Source organism: Aureobasidium pullulans (assembly GCF_000721785.1).
Source record: "Aureobasidium pullulans EXF-150 unplaced genomic scaffold scaffold_5, whole genome shotgun sequence".
In the NCBI taxonomy this organism is placed as follows: Eukaryota; Fungi; Ascomycota; class Dothideomycetes; order Dothideales; family Saccotheciaceae; genus Aureobasidium; species Aureobasidium pullulans.
This window is the reverse complement of record NW_021941025.1, coordinates 303,491-322,516: the sequence shown is the minus strand read 5'-3', so window position 1 is coordinate 322,516 and position 19,026 is coordinate 303,491. Positions and strand designations below refer to the sequence as shown.

Sequence of the window (19,026 nt, the reverse complement as noted above, 5' to 3'; positions counted from 1 at the left end):
AGCTTGCTTGTTCGTATTAGCTAGCAAACGCCAAGCCCTCAAAGGCGGTGGCCGTTCTGCCGCTTCCTCCACTCCACTCTCCATTCAAGCACACTTCGCTCCTCGCCATTATTGCATACCAAAAAATTCTCGTTGCGCCCTTCCTGGTTCTTTTCAGCATGCCAGACAATAATGGCAAATAAGCCTGTAGAGTCAGATCAACACCACACTCGCAATCATGTTTGCCCAAGAGATCCTCCGGATACGACAAGAGCACGAATTGATGTGTAACTCCACCAATCTCTGCACAGCGGCAAGAATCAGGGCGCCAATGTATCAGCGGAAGCGAACGACAAGAGAAGCTCTCTCCATCCTGCCAGCTAGAGCAGCAGCTCTCTTTTTCTCGCGTTCCTCTTTTAGCTCGTGCATCTTCTTGTGCATCATCGCATTCATCTCCTCGCCTCTGAGCCTCTTCGCCGGATGAGGACCACGGAAAGGCTGCATGACGCGGATCTTGTTGTAGTCTGGGCTTCCATTGTCCAGCACCCTCATGTCTGGAACCTTCCTCAGCTGTACACGAACTCCGGGGTAAGGCTGGCGCATGCGCAACTCTACCAACACGCGATTGAAGAGCGTCTTGTAGCTGGCACCCTGCTGGGTCATTTGCTGCTCACAGGCGTTGCGCATGTCTGTAAGGAAAGCTTTAATCCAGGAGATGTCGCAGCTACCTGGTGAAGGGGGTCCAGGAGGTGGTCCAGTGGTCCAAGCCTGTACACTAGGGTTGAAGACGAAAGTTCCAGGGCTCATTGGGTGAGCAGGATTGACAGGAGTCGTGGCATGGACTGTGATGCGAGGAGCTGCGCCTGCGGCAAACTCGATGCTGAATGCCAACTCGCGGAAGCAGGAGAATTTGATGTATAGCTTGTGCACACGACCAAGCACCTCCTCGATGTTGAGTATCTCGCGAAAATGAGGCCAGAGAGCGTTCTTGCCAACGAGGTGGGGCTGCGAAGGGCTGCGAAGAACAGGGGCGGTAGCACTCGTGAAGCTGACTTCCCAGAAGCGATTGTAGGAGGCATGATGGATGTCGAGTTGCAGAGTGATATCGTGGGTCAGCTGGCGTAAAGCAGTACGGCGAGTGTATCTGGACATCTGCAGCAGGGGGCTGGGAATGATCTGGTGAGCTTGGGCGTCAAGGATGTACGCGAGGATCTCGAGCTTGTTCTCAAGAGGCAGCAACGTAAGACCGCGGCGAGTGGCTGCCATGGCCTTTGTCTGATTGAAGGCCGGACTGATGGAGGTTGGTTGAACCATGTTGGAAGTCTCGCGTCTGGAGATCACGTCCACCTGATGAGTGTACTTTGCTAACTACCGGACAGTATAACCAGTATTGTCTACGGGTCTTCCGTCTCCCCGATGTTGTACTCGGCGCTGTACTTTGTTCATCGGCGTGGTGATCAACATGCATGCTCAACAAAGGACCCCGGGCCACCTTCACACATGCCTGAGTTACAATTATCGCTAAGCTATGCTGTGGCTTGCTATTGGCCCTCTGTGCCGACAATTTTCGATACTGCAGATCAGTACTAGATCATTAGCCATCAGGATGCTTATTTCTTTCATCCATCACGATTATCAACCGAAAATCTTGGTAACGGCATGAGGATCATTTCACATGCGAATGAAAACAGCTTCTTACGAAATTTTTTCTTAATCCGACGATTGTACGTATTCCGATGCCAGTAAGATAGGGTCTGTCACAACGATCTTCTACCGAGGACGCACCAGAGTATCGAGGCTCGACATCAACCTGCAATTTGCGTCCAGATTCGATCCAGGAAACCACATGCATTACACATAGTAGACGTTACAAGTCTTCTGCTTTTCCCTGGTTCGGACGTTCACTGCAAGCTTGCAAAGCCTGACAGCAACATACCTAATATGCTCCCGGCGAGAGATCCTAATCTCTCACGCGCGAATCTTTCCCCTTGGCCTCAGTACGCAACTTGATCCAGCTGGCTCTCAGATCATTGACAAATTCGTCAACCCATTTTACAGAACAGTCGGCTTTTCGAGTGCTCCACCTGATCGCCGTTGCATCCATCATTCGGTATGCTTCATCAACGGATACGTGAGACCTGAGGTCTGGTTTCTTCCAATGTTTATAAACTGCAATTTCGGGTGGAGAGTCGACTCGGAAATCAATGATGAAGCCCGCGGAAGGGGTTAACCAATGGATGCTGATTTGTTTAGTCCGTGCCATCATCTGCTTGCCAATGCTGCTTTGGCGGAAGACACGCCATTGCGTCCGACCGCGTCCAAGAGTGAACAATGGGGAAGCTCGTGCTTCTTTTTTCTCAGGCTGACGGAAGCGGAAAGTGTGCCTGATGCTCCAACTGGTGCGACGAGTGTTGTTGAGCTTCAGGGTAAAGTGAACCTTGGTCCCAAGTATTCGTGCTGCAGCATCCGTTGCTTCTTCTTCCAGTTGCTTGCAGGTTTGCATGAGAGGATGCGGGAGCTTCGGTTTTGCTTCTTCTGCAAAGATGTGTTCGAATATCATGTATCGCATTTCTAGCGGAAGAACTGTCAACAGTGTGCAAGTCTGGACAGGCCTGGCCAGCGCCGTAGCCAGCTCTTGAGCCAACTTCTTGGTTTGCGATCTGGTCTTGATGGTCTTCATGATGATAAGACAGCGATGTGGTCAAAGTAGAGTTGATCGAACGCTACGATTAGAAGCGCAGTTCTGGGTCGATTCTCTTCGTACGGAGGCTAGAGAGAGAACAATGTAGGTATGAAGAGTGCTATCGGAGTGGAAGTAAGTCGAATTTGCTTTGAAGTTTCTGACAGGTCACCACGTGGATAAGCCGAGCAAATTAACTCTAGTGTGAGTGCCTGTCCTTCTCTGCAGTCTCGCCATTCTCTCCACAAGAAAGGAAAGCACGAATCAAGTCGCTAAAGGATTGCGATAATTTTTTCGGACCAGCACGTGGCTTGGAGTGGATAAGCAGCCCTTCGCTCTCGCCTGGTTTTTGTTAGACGAATGGGCTATCTCGGCGTCTTTGCAACTCTACCACCCCGTGTCACATCAGCCATTGTAACATGAGCCAACTTAGGATTCACTCGATAATCAAGCCTGTACAGTCAACGCGGAAACGTACTGATGCCTGTATCAGCGTTGTTGATCAGCAGGACTTCAACGAAACAAAGTTGTAACAATCGGGCATCATTACAACGACCGATCAAATCCCATTCCGAATCTTCCAACAACGATCTCTCGAGATGTTCTCACCAACATCAGGTGGTAATTTTTAGGTAGGGGCGAGAGTGTACTTCTCGTTCCTGCCATCGCCCTTTCTTGCGTCTACTCGAGTCGATTGTCAAGATCTTTGTGAGTCATTCGATGACTGATGAACGGAAGGCCTTGACATTCTTAACCTCACTCCTCTCCTCCTTCTCGCTCTCTTCTGTACATTCAACATAATCTCAGCTGCAGTCCATCCTTCAACCGTCGAACGATATGGCGGCGTCCAAGATGATCGAGTCACAAGCTCCAGAGAACTGCACGAAGTCCAGGGATCAGACCGTTGCCTTCCTAACAAGACTCCCACAGGAGCTCCGCGATCTCATCTACGACGAAGTTTTCGCCGCAAATTCGGAGCAAAAGATCCCTCATCCGTTGACGCAGACATGTCAAAGCGTCGCCCGCGAGTCCACACTTCGCTTGCGACGCTACTTCTCCCCTCGAACGACTCTCCAAATTGAATGCAGACATGCTTCGATGCCCACAAGTTGGAACACCAGCTTCTATACATCTGCAGCAAGAGGAGATTATCTGAAACTGCCTGGATCCCCTACGCTGTCACCATACTACTCGAGATGGAGTAACTTCCGCACCTTGGCCGAACGAGAAAACAACCTTCTTGCGAACATAGGATGTGTCTACATCAGAATGGTATGCTATCGCAATCTGGCGTTGAGTATCCATTTCAGCAAGGATGCACCGACCACGATTCGTGTGCATAGGGCCCTCTACTCGTTGCCGATGCCTCTCGAGGGCGACCATACCCGATTCTACCTTGATCCCATCATCAAGAGCACACATGAGGCTCCAGCAACCTGCTCAGTAGCTTGGATCGAAACCTTGATCACCAGCATACGAATGCAATGTGACCAGATATTTGCAGAGACAAACTACTATCCGTTGCACGAAGTCCTGACTGAAATGCACACGCGAAGACCGCATCAAAGATGCATAGACACACGTGGACTTGGACTTGGACTTCAGCTCAAACCCCAAAGATCCATAGACGCAGGACTTGGTCTTGGACTTAAGCTCAGACCCCTCGGTGATGGAACATCGTATCCACCCAAACGAATCACCATGAAAAAGTTGGATAGATTGCAGAGAGAAAGAGAGATTGAGCTCAAACGATCAGAGGATGAAGAGCGGTGGAAACAGAGAGGGGGAATCACAGAGCGGAGCAGGCGACTTGCAAATGAAGATGGGGAAAGGGTTAGTAGGAGAGCGAAAAGAATTCGCCTATTCAGTATTGTGTAGATCCACCGGGATGCTGAAATATAGTTTTCCAGACTCCATGTAGCTGACCTACGACAAGTGTTTCTCGTCTATAGAGTACGATAGACATATACATGATCATACAATCAAAGAAACCCCGACTCATCTCTCGTTCATGTCTTTCGAAAAGTTGCTTGCTAGAGATGACACGTATAGCTGTGAAAAGTGTAATGTGTCTTTACAGATGAAACCAGACAATATTGTCAGAGGCTGCTAAGGGAAGTAGTGATGGCCCTGCATTGTTAGATCATGCCTCCTAGGATCCACGTAGGATTTGCTGCGCGCCTCTATCCACGCATCCCGTATAGCCAGCAAGAGCTCTTCGATCCAGGCAATTGAGCAGGCTGTAAACTGGTCTTCCCATGTTATGATTCCAGCACGGAATATTCTGTCGGCTCTGCCCTCGAACTGACGGTCACGGCAGCATAACCAGTCGGCAGCGATATGAAGCGGCGGATCGCACTCGAAGTCGATGCTCAACAAAAGACTACCCACAGGTTTTAGGGCCAGGAAGATTTGCTGCAGACGTGGGACGAATTCATGTGCGAAGTTGCTTCGGCGAAATACAGACCACCTAGAGCACAAATGCGCCTCTCGAGGTCGCCTGTTGATACTGTCTGCGCTTGGAGCTTTCCAGGTGAAGTAGCATCCGATGTTTGTGGGTTTCTTAAGGTCGCAGCCGATGTAGAGAATGGATGAGCGAGCTAGTGCTCTGATGAAAGGAACTCTTGCTTCAGCTCTGAGTTGCTTGGAAGTCCGCATGAGAGGGTGCGATGTTGCACTGTCCCCGAGCAGTTTGGCGTAGTCGACTGAGAAGACGTAGTCGTAGATCATGTCTTTGAGTTCTTGCGGAAGCTCGATCAGAAAGGAGCTGGTCTTGATGGTCGTAGCCATGATTTGACAGTCGATATATCTAGGAGGAATTTAGTAAATTGCAGTAGGAAAATTTGATATCAAGGGATGGAGAGCTCGTCGAAATGACTCTTGCATGCCACGCGACGGACCCGGAGTCTTCACGGAGTATTGTGCTCAATGAAACGCGAAGGCGAACAGTTTTCGGACAAAAGATCTTGATTAAGATCTCAGCTCACTCTGTGGTGTGTGTTTACTTGCTGGACACAAGATAGAGAATCACATAGCAGGCGATTGGTCGAGATTCGAATTGTGGAAGCAAAAACAGATCTGTTGTTTATCATATCGTGTAGCTTTTTCTGCAGGCCGCCAGGGCTCATTCGTAAATTACCACTTGGCCTCCTTTGTGGCCAAAAAGTCGTTCAATGTCTTGACAATGTTCTCGAGGCTGGTCAACCAAGCACCGAGCTCCTTCTCGACGCGAGCCTGGTCGTCACCGAGCTTGGCGTAGAAGTCCTTTCGGTAAGGGGTGGCGCTCATGGCAGCGCTGAAGACAGGCTTGATGAGGAAGCTGTGGTGCTTGCTGAGGGTGTTGCCGTATGCGGCACGGAATGAGACGCTGACTTCCTCACCACTGTTGCTGAGATTCTGGCGGAGGGCTTGGGCGGTGAAGTCGAGAGCACTACCACGATTGTCAGAACGGATGTTGTGAAAGATATTGGTGGAGACGTACCGGTTCAGCCAGACAAGACCCTCAGTTGCGACGTGCTTCTTGGTTGCGAGCTCGTTGCGAACGAGGTCTTGGAGGTTCTCTGAGTCGACGGGAGCAGCGAGTTGACGGTCACGGATTTTCTGGGATGCGTGAGATCACGATTGCAATGGGTAGAGCGGCGTGTAGTACCTTGATGTTGCCAGTCATGTCCGACTTGACAGGCTTGAAGGCGGTCGAACCGAGGACATCTGTTCTTATTAGAGCATGACCAATGGTAGAGATTCAGGAGTTACACACCGAAGAGAGTGGTCAAGCTCTCAGCAGCCTCGAGGAACTGAGAAGTGGCAATCTTGCCAGACTCGACGGGGACATCGGTGAAGCTACGCTTCAGAGTGTCGAAGAAGGTACCGCCAGGAGGGTAAGCCATTGTGTCTGTGGATGGGTTGGGAGGTAGAGTTGGTTATGATATGGGTCAAGAAGAGCGAAAGAGATAAGTTTGAAGAAGGGACGGTGTTTCTCAGGAGTTCTCTACTCTAGATTGGAAGCTACGGCCAGACCTGAATAGATTGAGGGTTTCGTTTCAACAGCGGAGCCCGCCCCTGCCTCGTCACCCCTCCATCGGCGGTGTGATGCGGCCTTGGCATATCAATACTGTGGGGTAGCTTCTCTGTTGACATGAGGGGCAGAAAAGACATCATTATTGCATGAAGCGAGCTGCGGATCTGTTGCGGTGAAAAGAAGAGATCAGAAGATAGAGGCAAGCTTGAAGAATGGCTCGCTACCATCGGTGATTGCCCTGGAAGTATCGTGAACGCCTCACATCATCGACATTAGAAGAGCTAGCCCATAGTCTACTCGTCCTTTGCGTAGCCCATAGCTTTCCGCCACCAAGCATATACACCACGATCTTGAAGCTGTTTGCCGAAATCGCTCACCGTCTCTGTCTCGTAGAGTCCAGGTCTTACTTCTGAATCTTTCGTCGGCTGATTTTCATGCTGAATGGCAGCAGGACGAGCAACTAGCTGATAATCCTTGTAACGGAGATTCTGCCAGGTGGGTCAGACTCATTTCTGAAGAACAGTAGATAAGACGTACATGAACAGTATCAACCCAATGGCGAACGCCCTTCTCTTCTCCTTCTACATACATGATACCAGGCGAGCTTCCGCTCCTCAGCATAGCAAAGACCTGTGTAGCATCGGCGGCCTGCTTCAATTTGGTCACCTTCTTTCGAGAAGTGATATGATGTGTTCGGATCAGAGCATTGAACATGAAGAAGAATGATGTTTGATAATTGGTGTCAAAGAGCGTGAAACGCAGATGTGAAACTCAAGCATGCAATGGGCTGGCTCGGTTAAACTTTCCCACGTTTTCGGGGCGCCAAAGTGAAAGTGCATTCTAGAAGCTCCACCGTCACAGTCACATGCATTACTCTTTAACACTTTCTTCCTCTTTCCCTATCGCAATCACATTCCACACATCCATCCACATAGCAACGGAATCATGGATCAAGCAAAGCTCGGCGCAGAGGCACTCAGTGCAGGCAACTACGCCGAAGCCATCAAGCTATACACAGCCGCCCTTGCAGTCTCACCCACATCACCCGACTACCTCATCAAACGATCTACCGCATACCAGAGAACCTCGCCCGCCGACTATCAGTCAGCCCTTGCTGATGCCGACAAGGCCGTGCTCAGTGCACAAAAGAGAGGCAAGCGCGAGCTCATCGTCCAGGGCCAGTTCCGACGAGCCATAGCACTCTTCGGTTTGGAACGCTACCCCGACTGCCGCTTCCTGCTTGACGTTGTCAAGCGTATGGATCCGAAAGACAAGTCTATTCCTATGTGGGAAAGCAAGGTCAACACAAAAATCTCCGCCATGGAAGGCTCGACCGATGTTACTGTCAAGGAGACACCTGAAGAGAAGGAGGACACTACAGTCGCAAGCCCTCCCAAGAAGGCTGACACAACACGCACAACCACCTCTACTCCCGCACAACCCCCTGCAGTGACTCAGACACCCGCAGACAAGATCCGTCATGACTGGTACCAGAACAACGACAAGGTCTACTTTACCCTCCTCGCAAAGGGCGTCCCCAAGGACAAGGCCATCATCGATATTCAAACTCGCTCTCTGAGCATCTCCTTCCCCCTACAGAGTTCTTCCGACTTCGACTTTTCTCTCGAGCCCCTCTTCGCCGAGATCGATCCTTCAGCATCAACCTCTTCCATCATGTCCACCAAGGTCGAAGTCGTCCTCAAGAAGTCACAACCCGGTCAAAAGTGGTCAGCTCTAGAAAGCAACGAGCCTGTCGCGAACAAGTCGACTACCACCGCATCCGTACCCTCGTCGGTTCTCCAACCTACCACCACACAAAAGGCACCTTCATACCCTACCTCATCCCGCAGCGGCCCCAAGGATTGGGACAAGCTGGCATCTGAAGCTCTCGCCAAGCCCAAGACTGGCGATTCCAAGTCAGACGGTAAGATCGAGGAAGAGGAGGAGGACGAGGGTGGTGATGCAGTCAATGGCTTTTTTAAGAAACTCTACGCCGGTGCAGACGCTGATACCCGTCGCGCAATGATGAAATCCTTCAGCGAAAGCAACGGTACCGCTTTGAGCACCAACTGGGAGGAAGTCAAGAAGGCCAAGGTCGAGACCAACCCACCTGACGGCTTGGAAGCAAAGAAGTGGTAGTCCACACCTCTTGATGGACTTCTCTTGGTTAGTTTATGGTTATTGATTTACATGGTGCCGTACGGCATAGCATGGTTTTTCTAAAATAGCAGGGTGCTTTGGAGTTATTTTTATTTGGTCAATACCAGCGCTCACTTGGAGCCAGGGTAGTTTCGGCACAGTCTAAATCAATTCATATTGACATTGATCTCACGCATCAGAGTTCGTGACATGAATAAACTGTGCATTGTGACAACGCTCGAAATTGTCAATTCAGCACAACGCAAGGTTGCCTCTTGTTGAGAAGGTTCGCTCAAGACCACAATCAAACCGAATGATCAAATTCCGGACATACGACCTGATGATCATAACCACCCATCCCATCTTCATCTTCACTGCCTTGCACATCCATCTCTCGAGAATACAATATACAACCCTCACCTCCCAACAGCACCCTTAGCAGCAATCCTCGCCAGCGCAGCACGATTCGGCAATTCTAGGATCGCCCTGATACCTTGACATACAACATAAAACGCTATACATCTCAGGAGAACAGCGAAAGCGTAGATGAGGTTTCGTATCTCGTCATGGTAGCGTTCTTCTTGTGTTGGTTTTGGTGGTGGTTGCCAGCGTGGTCGTGCTTGTTTCTGTTCTTGTGGTGTGGGTGTTGGTTCTGTGGTTGGCGATGACATGATGATTTGGTGGAGATGCGTGAAAGATTTGAGTGGCAGCGTGTTGTCTTTGGTGATGTCGAAGATGGTGGTGTTGGGGGTTGATGTTCGAGGGTCGTGGAAATTGGTATGGGCGAAGTTGTCAATAACGTGGATATTAGAGGCTTGGCTCGCGAACGACTTTCATACGTATGAGGCTAGGGCAGCAAAGGAGTTGTTGTGATGATCGGGTCTTTTGTTTCTGTGATGAACAATTGAGAGGGGTATCTATATATGCTACGCTATGCTGGAAAAATACATGAGAAGTGATGGTAGCCTGCAATCTAGAAGAAATCGTCAAAGTCGAAACCACCTCCATCGCCACCGCCAGAGTCGCCACCTCCTTGGTTTCCACCTGACCATGGATCCTGTTCTTGAGGTTGTTGTCCCCAAGGGTTCTGCTGCTCGCCCCAGGGGTTCTGCTCACCCCAAGCATCTCCTTGCGACTGGCCAACACCGCCGTCATTCTGGAAAGGCTCGACAGGGGCTTGAGGGCTAGCATCGTCGGCAGGCTGGCCACCATATCCACGGTTCATGGCTTCAACACCTGCCATAGTTCCAGCAGCTCCGATGGCGCCTTCAGTGCCAGCAGCACCTCTCGCTGCACCACCCATAGCACCGCCAACGCCCTCTGCAGCACCGACTTCACCTGCAGCTCCTCCAGCCGCTCCACCAACAGCACCTCCCTCAGCAGCACCGCCTCCCATGCCAGGGAACCATAACGGCATAAATCCACCACCACCGCCAACACCACTATGTCTACTGAAGTAATCGAAATCTATAGACACGGCTGTAGCAAGCATGACAGCCCTTTGATCCAACGTCATGGCCGTCTCTTCAACTCCTTTCCCTAGACTAGCAGAATCCATACGTAGAGCATAAACACCAGTATCGGTGAAGATCTCCCTGGCAAAGCCGACAAAATTGCGATTTACGCTGCCGATCTTGCGTTCCTCGGCATCTTTCAAGGAGAAATCCCAAGAGAGGAAAGGTTCGTTGACAAAGGCGAATTGTTGCATTCCTGCTTCTATTGCTTGTTCAGATTGCCCTTCTGAGACCTTGAGGGCTTTGGCTTCAGTGTTTGGTGCATCTCCGGAGGTTAATTTTGGGGAGGAGTCGTTCGCTGGTTCGAGAGAGCGGTAGTTGAAGAGGTTGTATTTGCGGCGGAGAGGTGCCCACTGTTGCTGTGCTTCTCCGATGATACGCATATCGGCCAGTGGGAGGGGTGACACTTGAGCTGCAGAGGTTTGGTCTATGGCTGACTGGACCGAGGTGCCTTGAAGCGTGTCTGATTGTGAGTAGTCACCATGAGCAGTAGGATCGTAGATGCGAATGCGCGATGAGATCCAGGAGAAAGGTCTGTGAATACGCAAGACTTCCCTCTCGTTCTTGTCGAAGATATGGGAGGTAAAACTTCGGTGCGTCTTGAACATCTGGCGGCCCAGCATACTGCCTACTCCGTGATCCTGCTCGGCCATGTATCCAATTGTTTCTCCTCTTCCATTCATGATGACATATCTGTTGGCTTGTTCGAATCCGAGGAAGACGTTCATCATCTCGATTTGTCGCTGAATGACCAGAGAGCTGTTGTTTAAGAGATCCCACGCCGGATGGTTTGGTGTCAGAACACCATTGGGGTCATCTGGAATTGTGACAGGCGCAACCAGATCTGAGGACTCGTTCTCTGCTAGAGCCGTGGCGACCAGAGCGTTCTTGGACGGTTCTTCGGGCGTTTGCTGAGTTTGCTCGTTCGGCTTGTTCTGCTGACTTGGCTGCTGCGAAGACTGGTGGCGGCTATTTGTAGCCAAGGGCGAAGCTCGTGATGGACGAGGCGTGATCCGGGAGGGTGTTCGTGGTTTATTGAGGATACTTCGAGGACCTTTTGGACCTCTAGAGGTCGAGACATAGCGTCTAGCTGCTCGCGATAACATTACTGGTGGTCGTAGAGCTGACATGATTGATGAGAGGATGTGAGAAACAGCTTGGAGGACGGTGGATCTTGGTGGTGAATAAGAATGACGATGGATTATTCGAGACCCGCGCTTAACTCCGCGCTTCGGTCCGCTCTTCCGGCATGTGAAGCTTTGACCATATCAAGAATAATTCGGCAACCATCGTGCATTGCTCACGCTGTCAGTCAATACCAACCTTCTCCGCTACTAACTTCACTCATTGTATATACGTATATTGGACGTTCGTATCCCACTGGGTAAGTCGTCTCGTTTTCTGCCATCTTCTGTCATCATATCGCGAAGCACAGAAAGATCATATCAATCTTCAAAGTCCAGAAAAGCAAAAGAGATATCAAGCATACATTTGTTAGTCTATTAGTTCTTACGCAACTTCTCTGGTCATGAGAAGATGTACGAGAGTATGATTCTATTTGAGCCTGATGGGTACTACATCAGACTTCTGAGCAAGACACCATACATTTCTCTCTTTGCCTTTTTTGCCGGCAGGTTTCTTAGCCAGAATCTGCTCTCTGGTGCAATCTCTTCCATTACCTTCCTACCATTCGCGTCGCATTTTATTTCCTCACTCGCATGAATTAGAAGCAGTCCTGACAATACCAACAGCATATCTGCGCGAAGAGAAGAACATCTGCAAATATGGCTTCTCCAAATACCGAGGCCAGCGGGAGCTCAAGACTGGACGTAAAGCCAGTAGCAACAGAAACAGTCCAGGCATCCGCCCCTAAGGATGTGGCCGCACCAGACAAACCCAGGCCAGCCAGGACGCGACCACAGAGACCGAACTACTTCTTGATTCACTCGAAACCTCTGCCTTTGGAGACCCATCCTCTTCCGGCATTTGTCCCACAGAATCCGCTTTCTCTACTGCGCATCGCATACATCTATCTCTCACAACTCATCTCGGCACCTTCTTCTCACCCCGATGTGCCCATCACTGGTATCTTCAGCTCGGAAACAAGGTCTGTCCACATTACAGACCAGAAGTCTATCCGCGCTCTGTGGGAGATGGGTTTCTTCGGAAAGGGAACGTTATCACGTAGTGAGCCTAGCTGGCTCGATAGAGAAAAGGCTCGTCTCAAGGCCAGCAAGCACGGCGGTGGTACAGCAGAAGAAAACACCAGAAAGCGAAGAGAGGAGAGAAAACTCTTCAAGCTGGAAAGAGCCAGACTGGAAGCTGAGCAGATCGAAGAGACGTTGAGAAAAGAGAGAGCAGCGCTAGAAGCCAAGAAGGAAGTAAAGGACGAAGAAAAAGCGACAGAGATTGCCATCTCTCACGTTTTCCCCTGGATGCAACAGGAAAGTGCAAACGCAGAGTTCACAGAGGAAACCCAAGCCGTACCTGCGGAAACCGCCGAAACCAAGGAGCCTGCCACCAACATCGTCGACGTCCCCATCCTCGAAACCGGCACCACAATCCACACAACCGGCATCCCACCCTCCACCGTCCCAGCAGAAACCCCTCTCTCAACCGACGTCGAAGCCCCCATCACAAATCAAGAACACCTCCAACTCAACCTCGAAGAATCCTTTTTCCTCTGCTACGCCCTAGGCGCCCTCACAATCCTCGACCCCTCAACCTCCCAACCCATCCCGCCGCCCTCCCTTCTAACCCTCTTCCGCCGCCACTCCCATTTCCCCACTGCTTCCCCCTCTTCCCTCCGCCCCGATGACCCATTCCTTCTAAACTACATTGTCTACCACCACTACCGCAGTCTCGGCTGGGTCGTCCGCCCCGGTGTAAAATTCTCCTGCGATTTCCTGCTCTACAACCGTGGACCTGTATTCTCGCATGCGGAATTCGCATTATTGATATTACCGGAATATGAAGAGGGGAGTGTGGAGGCCGAGCAGGGAAAGGGAAAGATGGGATGGTGGTGGTTGCATTGTGTCAATCGGGTGCAGAGTCAGGTCAAGAAGAGTTTGGTTATTGTGTATGTCAAGGTGCCGAAGGTGTTGCCTGTGGGAGAGGATATTGGGGAGGTGCTTAGGAGTTATGAGGTTAGGGAGTTTGTTATCAGGAGGTGGTTGGCTAATAGAAGCCGTGATTAGATATAGCTATGTGAGAAAGAAACAGGCTGGTGAGACGGCTAATTTTGTTTTGTCGCAGCTATTGGAAGCCATCATTCTTTAGTTTATCGAACTCCAGCTATCGAGCTCCACCTCACGAATGCAAGCTAAATAATGCACTCATGTTCTCCTGTCTTTCGATCTCCCTTTCCTTCCGCCTCAATCTCTCCTCGTGTTCATCCAACCTCTGAATCAACGTTACCTGCTCGTCAGCAGCCTGTTCCTCGAACTTCCTTAGCACCTCTAGCGCTTTCAATGCCTCTTTCACAGTCACTCTAGCCTGTGCATCTGCCTCTTCTCCAGGTTCATGGTCAGCACGAGTCACGAACGCAGGTACTAGCGGGGCGTTCGGAATGTCTTTGTAGTCTTCCTCTCGCGGATCGATGAAATCGTTGATGGTATTGTGTAGACGGATATCTGTCTGTTGGCGCAAACGATCAAGCAAGGTCTGGATCTCTAGCGTGGCTTCTAGGGTTCCTGGTATAACGAACTCTACGAATGGATCTGGTGTGATCTCATCTTCAGATGGAATCAGTGTAGAATGTGCCCAGCAAGTATGAATAGCGCTTGCAGATGTCGATTGCCATGCCTGGATGGCCCATCTGACTGCATGTAACACGTTGGTTGTGTTTAGTGGGGCTTTTCGCATGGCAATCTGATCACACATGTGGCGCAGCCACTTCTTGCGATAATGTGCCTTGAACGTCCTAATAATGCCTTTGGCGGGTGGCTGGAACTTCTCGGGGTGAGGGGAAGGTAGGCGATATACGATGGTGTTTTGAAGTGGTTGCTGAGTGGAGCGAAAGCTTTCGATGACATCTTGATGGATATTTAAATCGTCAAGGAACAGCAGAACTCGTCGGCCTGCCATCCTTTTGTCAAACCACCGAAGCCAATCGCGCATAATCACAAATTGCAGCTCAGCAGAGTTGTTCGCTCGCCATACGCAGTTCAAGGCGTTTATGTTGATGCCAGCCAGATCGAATGCTCGAGGCGACTGATGTGTGCCGATGAGCCACAGTGGGAGCTTGTCAGTTCCATCGGCGTTGCAGCAGATCATGTTGAGCATCTGAGCTGTTTCTGAGGCCAGCATACGACGATCGGGTGATTGATTCCAGTAGAGCTTTGTCTCATCGCAGATGTATATATCTGCCGGGTTGAATTGGCTGGCAATCTGGCACGCGTTAGACACTTGTTCCGCGATCTCATCATCGCTGGAAATACGTGGTAGGGCACGACGTGGCTCCGCTTGCAGCGGAGGCTGCGCTTGAGGTCGAACCTGAGGTCGAGGCAGAGTTTGGGGTTGCGATTGAGGTTGTTCGAATAGACGACGTGCTGCAGCGACTGCGGGATGAGGCGCTGGAGTATGTTGACTATTATATTGTGCGATGGAACGCTCAAGCTCAGAAACACTATAGTCAACCTCGGATTGATCCCCAACTCCGTCACTAGGTTGGGCCTCGACATGGATTGGGTCCTCAGGTTCTTGGCCAGATCGGGCCTCTGCCAGGCGTTGCAGACGAACTCCGGCTGGTACTCTGGGTACGATGCCGTGATGTTTCTTGTGAGAACGCCTGGTGAGATTGTGACGTCGCTTGAAACCATCAATCCAACCATTACTGAATTGTGGAGGGTTCTGATCTCTATATTGTTCCATCTCATGCCACAATCGAGCAGCCTGCTCAGCGAGCACGGAATAGTTGATGTTCATTGTGCCTTCATTTTGACGATACCATGTGATCAAAGCCTCTTCGAGATCGGGCCAGCTCGAAGGTCTCAACTTGACGGCATCATAGTTGATGTTGACATTTGGGTCATCAAGCCAATCGTATTTCGCTGATAGACTATCCGAAATAGTTCCTTGTGATGGTGTATGGCCAAATCGTTCAAGGAACCAAGAGCACAGGTCCTTTTGTCTACCGTGAGGCGTCAATCGAGCACGATCGCGTAAAGCTTTGCGTTGGCCATTTGTCATGGGAAAGCGTTTTCGCACATAGTCTTCTGGTTTTCCTGCTGGTTGAGGGATTGTGGGTGCCATGATGTTTAATCGTTATGGAATCGTATCGCAGGGCGAGAGTATCGTTGTGCTTGGGAAACGTCGTACCGTGTCAGAGAATTTGATAAAGAACACAAGGGATCTTGTCGTACGACGTATAGATCGGTCTCCATGCAGGATGGCAAGGAAACCACCAGCGGGATTACCCTAAGTTTTTTCAAAGACCAGGAATGAATTGGATTCTCTTTCGGCAACCGCTCTGATCGAACACCTTTGTGTCTTCTAACAGGATCTGATCTGGTAGCTTCTGGTGCTGGACAGTCGAGAACGCTTTGCAAGGAAGCGTCGTGCGTCTCGTATCATGACCCTGGAACATCCATCGGCTTCCATCGTCACCGCCTCCACCCGAACGAACACTCTTTGACTCTTGTGATCAACATACCAATACATCTCTCACTCCGGAATCCAAACCAGATCATACATACAATACAAGCAACATGACCACCTCAGTCGCATCCAAGCGACTATTCCAGGAATACAAGCACCTCACCCAAGACCCTCCGGATGGCATCACTGCTGGCCCTGTAGAAGAGGACGACCTGTTCATCTGGGAGGCTCTGATCGAAGGCCCTGAGGGCACTCCATACGAAGGCGGCATCTTTCCTGCCGAACTCAAATTCCCAAAGGACTATCCTCTCATGCCACCAACCATGAAGTTTCTCACAGACCTTTGGCACCCCAACGGTAAGCTTCCCACGTGTCTCGTATTATCTTGAGGACTGTACTGATGGACCTTGTGATAGTCTACCCCAACGGCGTCGTCTGCATCTCCATCCTCCATCCTCCCGGTGACGATCCCAACCACTACGAACACGCATCCGAACGCTGGTCGCCAATCCAGAGTGTAGAGAAGATCTTGATTAGTGTTATGAGCATGCTGGCCGAGCCCAACGACGAGTCACCCGCCAATGTCGACGCTGCAAGGATGTGGAGGGAGAGAAGACCTGAGTTTAACAAGAAGGTCAAGCAGGACGTCAGAAGATCCTTGGGACTGTGAGTGCAGTCGGTACGGGTTGATTACAAGAACAATTGCATAAGCGTGGCGTAACGGACATCGGCGTTTGGGTGACATCAAGAGCACATGGGATACAAGGAGGATATCGAGTTAGCAGGAGACCGCAGAGGTCGCGTCACTATGCTGGTATGTACACACCAATGAAGCATTCCCTACTCAACTTTGTGGTTTATCGTCAAAAGCATTGGGAACATATGGACATTGAGCCAGGAGCTGCCTGGTCGCGTCACTTTTACTGTGCCGGACTTGGTGGCAAGTGAAGGATTTCCCACCCTCTACCTTTATATACTCACACCCCGCAACTCCTGCAACATTGCCATCGCTTCCAACAAGCGGTGGTGGCCGGGTGGTAGCGAGTGTTTGTCATTAGGGGGTCTCGCTTCACTGTAGGTCATCTGTTCGATCCTCCTCGAAGACAATGCCAGAGTCTTGACACTCCAATCTTTAGAAACGAAACTGGTTCGCTAGTTGCTTTCCACCTCCGCAAGGGGGCGTTGGTTTTGCTCGTGGCGTGCTTACTTTTAAACCTTTGGCATTGCTTGCGCCTTCTATATGTCTCTTCCTCCAGCACTTCTTTTTGCAGTGTGTTGGGTGGCTCTTGATTAGACTTCGTTGCTGTATGATATAGTTTTACCCTCGTCTGAAGGAGGCGATCAAGGTCTTTTTGGTGCGAGTATGCTCGAGAGACGCACGTGAGCACCCTAGAAGTAATGGTTCTAGCCCACGTATACTACGACAGCCCTCATTCGCCTTGATCACACCCTCTTCATGCGGGTGTGTGCGAACAAGAATCACGGCATCTGAAGCAGAATACAACCTCACATTTCCAATCCATCCACCGTTCAAAGCCAAGACGGACATGTCAAGACATACAAGACTGGATGCAACAACCTGAATACATGAAGAATAGAGCACAAGTGATTTCATTGACACCTCGCGCATGAAAGACTGGTCATGACACTATGAAGAATTGTAACCAGTTGAACGAATTGAGTGTCTCGCCGATCGCATAACCCTGTCTGAATCTTGTAGAAGATATTGAACATGTCGATTCGAGGAACGCTTTATTGGATCTCTCCGTTACCTCTGCGCTAGGCTTCTGCTTGTTCACTCGTGGTGTGGCATACCACCCAGGAGTGAATTTGGCTCGTGAGGTCCTGATTCTGCTTGGGGAGTTGCTGAAGCACAACCTTAGGCGTCAACCGTAACATCGCCGGTCTTACAGTGGCCGATCTAGGAAGCAACATTTACGTACAAGTTAACATCAGTCTATACTACTTCTTGCCTTTTTTCTTATTACCAGCTTCTGGTTTTGTGGCATCTCTGACGTATCCGCCTTTCACGAAGGCATCTCGGGCGGCAGTATTGATCAACCTAAATCGATCAGGTCCTAATTGAACACCACCATACCATCTCGTGACAACCACCATCACACCCCAGATATCCATCAACTGCATGAGATGTAGTAGCCTGCCACCAGCAGCAGTCTCTCCATCATCATCGCAGTCCTGGAAAGCCGTCTCGTTAGGTCCATGAATCCGCCAAGCAGTAATGTTATGCGTAGCTTTGGCGACCTTTTTATCCGTAGCAAGTAAATGCGCCAGATACGATTTCGCTTCCCCAGGCGAACTCACAGCAGCAGCTCTAGCAACAAAGACTGATTTCTTTTCCGTAAACACATCGGACAGAATCCATGGTGGTTCCTTGTCCAGCAGATCTAACGACTGCATATCGTCAGGATCTGTGTCGTCGTCGGGGCTTTCCTCGTGCTGACCTCTCCTTTGAGCATCTTGTTGCTCTTGATGCCTTTGATTTTGGCTGGCTTCCTCTTCGTGCTGCTGAAGTCTCTGACTGACTTCTTCCACGAGGTCGAATATACATGGCGAACCGGGTTGGTATACTTCAGCGAGGACGGAACGTGCAATGTCGACGGCGTGGGTACCTTGACCTTTTGCAATGTTCTCGCCCACTGATTGCGTACCGAGGATTGAAGGAGGTGCATCTGGATAATCTGTCGGAAACTCGAGGCGTAGTGATATACCGACTTCTCCGGGAAGTTCGAGGGAGCAAATGGTGGGGCTCTGGGAAAGAACGAGTAGAGTGGACTCAGAGTAGATTGCGTTTATTGCTTGACATTCGTCTTTCAGAGCAGAGTCCATTGGAATATTTCGAAAGCCAGTCAGGATTATTGCATAAAGCACTCGAGTAGATGGTCGGATATGGTCTGGAAGACACCGATTTGAGATGGCCAATACCGAAAAATCCTGGGACCAAGGATCTGTGGAAAACCAGTGTCTGCTAAGGGTATAGAGGAGAGAAACGGTGTATCAAGAAAAAGACAAATCTGAACGATGGTGGTGATGCCTGAAGGTGTAACTTGAAGATATATCAACGCACAGACCATGTCTCT

General features: G+C 50.3%; 12 protein-coding genes across 12 annotated transcripts; 4 read left to right on the top strand and 8 right to left on the bottom strand.

The window, feature by feature from the left end:
- Positions 1-137: 137 nt before the first annotated feature.
- On the bottom strand, positions 138-1,575 carry M438DRAFT_343811 (uncharacterized protein). The gene is made up of 2 exons (XM_029905071.1): positions 1,359-1,575; positions 138-1,279 (listed from the first exon to the last, which is right to left on the bottom strand). Exons 1-2 carry the CDS (start codon positions 1,445-1,447, stop codon positions 316-318), a joined length of 1,053 nt encoding a protein of 350 aa, XP_029762534.1. The 5' UTR covers positions 1,448-1,575; the 3' UTR covers positions 138-315.
- Positions 1,576-1,939: 364 nt separating this feature from the next.
- M438DRAFT_353484 (uncharacterized protein) lies at positions 1,940-2,659 on the bottom strand (the record flags this gene model as incomplete). The annotated part of the gene is made up of 1 exon (XM_029906875.1): positions 1,940-2,659. One exon carries the CDS (start codon positions 2,657-2,659, stop codon positions 1,940-1,942), a length of 720 nt encoding a protein of 239 aa, XP_029762533.1.
- A 637-nt stretch (positions 2,660-3,296) lies between these two features.
- On the top strand, positions 3,297-4,621 carry M438DRAFT_343809 (uncharacterized protein). The gene has a single exon (XM_029905070.1). It carries the CDS (start codon positions 3,497-3,499, stop codon positions 4,535-4,537), a length of 1,041 nt encoding a protein of 346 aa, XP_029762532.1. The 5' UTR covers positions 3,297-3,496; the 3' UTR covers positions 4,538-4,621.
- A 142-nt stretch (positions 4,622-4,763) lies between these two features.
- M438DRAFT_363544 (uncharacterized protein) lies at positions 4,764-5,449 on the bottom strand (the record flags this gene model as incomplete). The annotated part of the gene is made up of 1 exon (XM_029907650.1): positions 4,764-5,449. The coding sequence occupies one exon, from the start codon at positions 5,447-5,449 to the stop codon at positions 4,769-4,771; it is 681 nt and encodes a 226-aa protein (XP_029762531.1). The 3' UTR covers positions 4,764-4,768.
- Positions 5,450-5,794: 345 nt separating this feature from the next.
- Positions 5,795-6,546, bottom strand: M438DRAFT_269733 (putative glycolipid transfer protein HET-C2; the record flags this gene model as incomplete). Its single annotated transcript, XM_029900341.1, has 4 exons — positions 5,795-6,089; positions 6,141-6,259; positions 6,309-6,367; positions 6,417-6,546. 4 exons carry the CDS (start codon positions 6,544-6,546, stop codon positions 5,795-5,797), a joined length of 603 nt encoding a protein of 200 aa, XP_029762530.1.
- Positions 6,547-6,970: 424 nt separating this feature from the next.
- On the bottom strand, positions 6,971-7,391 carry M438DRAFT_333253 (uncharacterized protein; the record flags this gene model as incomplete). Its single annotated transcript, XM_029903585.1, has 2 exons — positions 6,971-7,165; positions 7,215-7,391. 2 exons carry the CDS (start codon positions 7,389-7,391, stop codon positions 6,971-6,973), a joined length of 372 nt encoding a protein of 123 aa, XP_029762529.1.
- Positions 7,392-7,622: 231 nt separating this feature from the next.
- Positions 7,623-9,021, top strand: M438DRAFT_314768 (SGS-domain-containing protein; the record flags this gene model as incomplete). Its single annotated transcript, XM_029902623.1, has 1 exon — positions 7,623-9,021. The coding sequence occupies one exon, from the start codon at positions 7,623-7,625 to the stop codon at positions 8,814-8,816; it is 1,194 nt and encodes a 397-aa protein (XP_029762528.1). The 3' UTR covers positions 8,817-9,021.
- A 670-nt stretch (positions 9,022-9,691) lies between these two features.
- M438DRAFT_343807 (Scramblase-domain-containing protein) lies at positions 9,692-11,504 on the bottom strand. Its single transcript, XM_029905069.1, has one exon. The coding sequence runs from the start codon at positions 11,458-11,460 to the stop codon at positions 9,790-9,792; it is 1,671 nt and encodes a 556-aa protein (XP_029762527.1). The 5' UTR covers positions 11,461-11,504; the 3' UTR covers positions 9,692-9,789.
- Positions 11,505-11,647: 143 nt separating this feature from the next.
- M438DRAFT_403970 (uncharacterized protein) lies at positions 11,648-13,699 on the top strand. Its single transcript, XM_029909694.1, has 2 exons — positions 11,648-11,714; positions 12,082-13,699. Exon 2 carries the CDS (start codon positions 12,115-12,117, stop codon positions 13,525-13,527), a length of 1,413 nt encoding a protein of 470 aa, XP_029762526.1. The 5' UTR covers positions 11,648-11,714; positions 12,082-12,114; the 3' UTR covers positions 13,528-13,699.
- Positions 13,640-15,583, bottom strand: M438DRAFT_403969 (DDE-domain-containing protein; the record flags this gene model as incomplete). The annotated part of the gene is made up of 1 exon (XM_029909693.1): positions 13,640-15,583. The coding sequence occupies one exon, from the start codon at positions 15,581-15,583 to the stop codon at positions 13,640-13,642; it is 1,944 nt and encodes a 647-aa protein (XP_029762525.1).
- Positions 15,584-15,639: 56 nt separating this feature from the next.
- M438DRAFT_343805 (ubiquitin-conjugating enzyme E2-18 kDa) lies at positions 15,640-16,698 on the top strand. Its single transcript, XM_029905068.1, has 2 exons — positions 15,640-16,285; positions 16,345-16,698. Exons 1-2 carry the CDS (start codon positions 16,039-16,041, stop codon positions 16,596-16,598), a joined length of 501 nt encoding a protein of 166 aa, XP_029762524.1. The 5' UTR covers positions 15,640-16,038; the 3' UTR covers positions 16,599-16,698.
- Positions 16,699-17,890: 1,192 nt separating this feature from the next.
- Positions 17,891-19,020, bottom strand: M438DRAFT_353476 (UPF0029-domain-containing protein; the record flags this gene model as incomplete). The annotated part of the gene is made up of 2 exons (XM_029906874.1): positions 17,891-18,894; positions 19,014-19,020. The coding sequence occupies 2 exons, from the start codon at positions 19,018-19,020 to the stop codon at positions 17,891-17,893; spliced, it is 1,011 nt and encodes a 336-aa protein (XP_029762523.1).
- Positions 19,021-19,026: the final 6 nt, after the last annotated feature.

Coding starts and splice junctions, on each gene's coding strand:
- M438DRAFT_403970 (XM_029909694.1), top strand. CDS start 12,115: ATGGCTTCTCCAAATACCGAGGCCAGCGGGAGCTCAAGACTGGACGTA.
- M438DRAFT_343807 (XM_029905069.1), bottom strand. CDS start 11,460: ATGTCAGCTCTACGACCACCAGTAATGTTATCGCGAGCAGCTAGACGC.
- M438DRAFT_343805 (XM_029905068.1), top strand. CDS start 16,039: ATGACCACCTCAGTCGCATCCAAGCGACTATTCCAGGAATACAAGCAC. Junction 16,286..16,344: donor AGACCTTTGGCACCCCAACG/GTAAGCTTCCCA, acceptor ACCTTGTGATAG/TCTACCCCAACGGCGTCGTC.
- M438DRAFT_343811 (XM_029905071.1), bottom strand. CDS start 1,447: ATGCATGTTGATCACCACGCCGATGAACAAAGTACAGCGCCGAGTACA. Junction 1,280..1,358: donor CGTAGACAATACTGGTTATA/CTGTCCGGTAGT, acceptor GGTTCAACCAAC/CTCCATCAGTCCGGCCTTCA.
- M438DRAFT_343809 (XM_029905070.1), top strand. CDS start 3,497: ATGGCGGCGTCCAAGATGATCGAGTCACAAGCTCCAGAGAACTGCACG.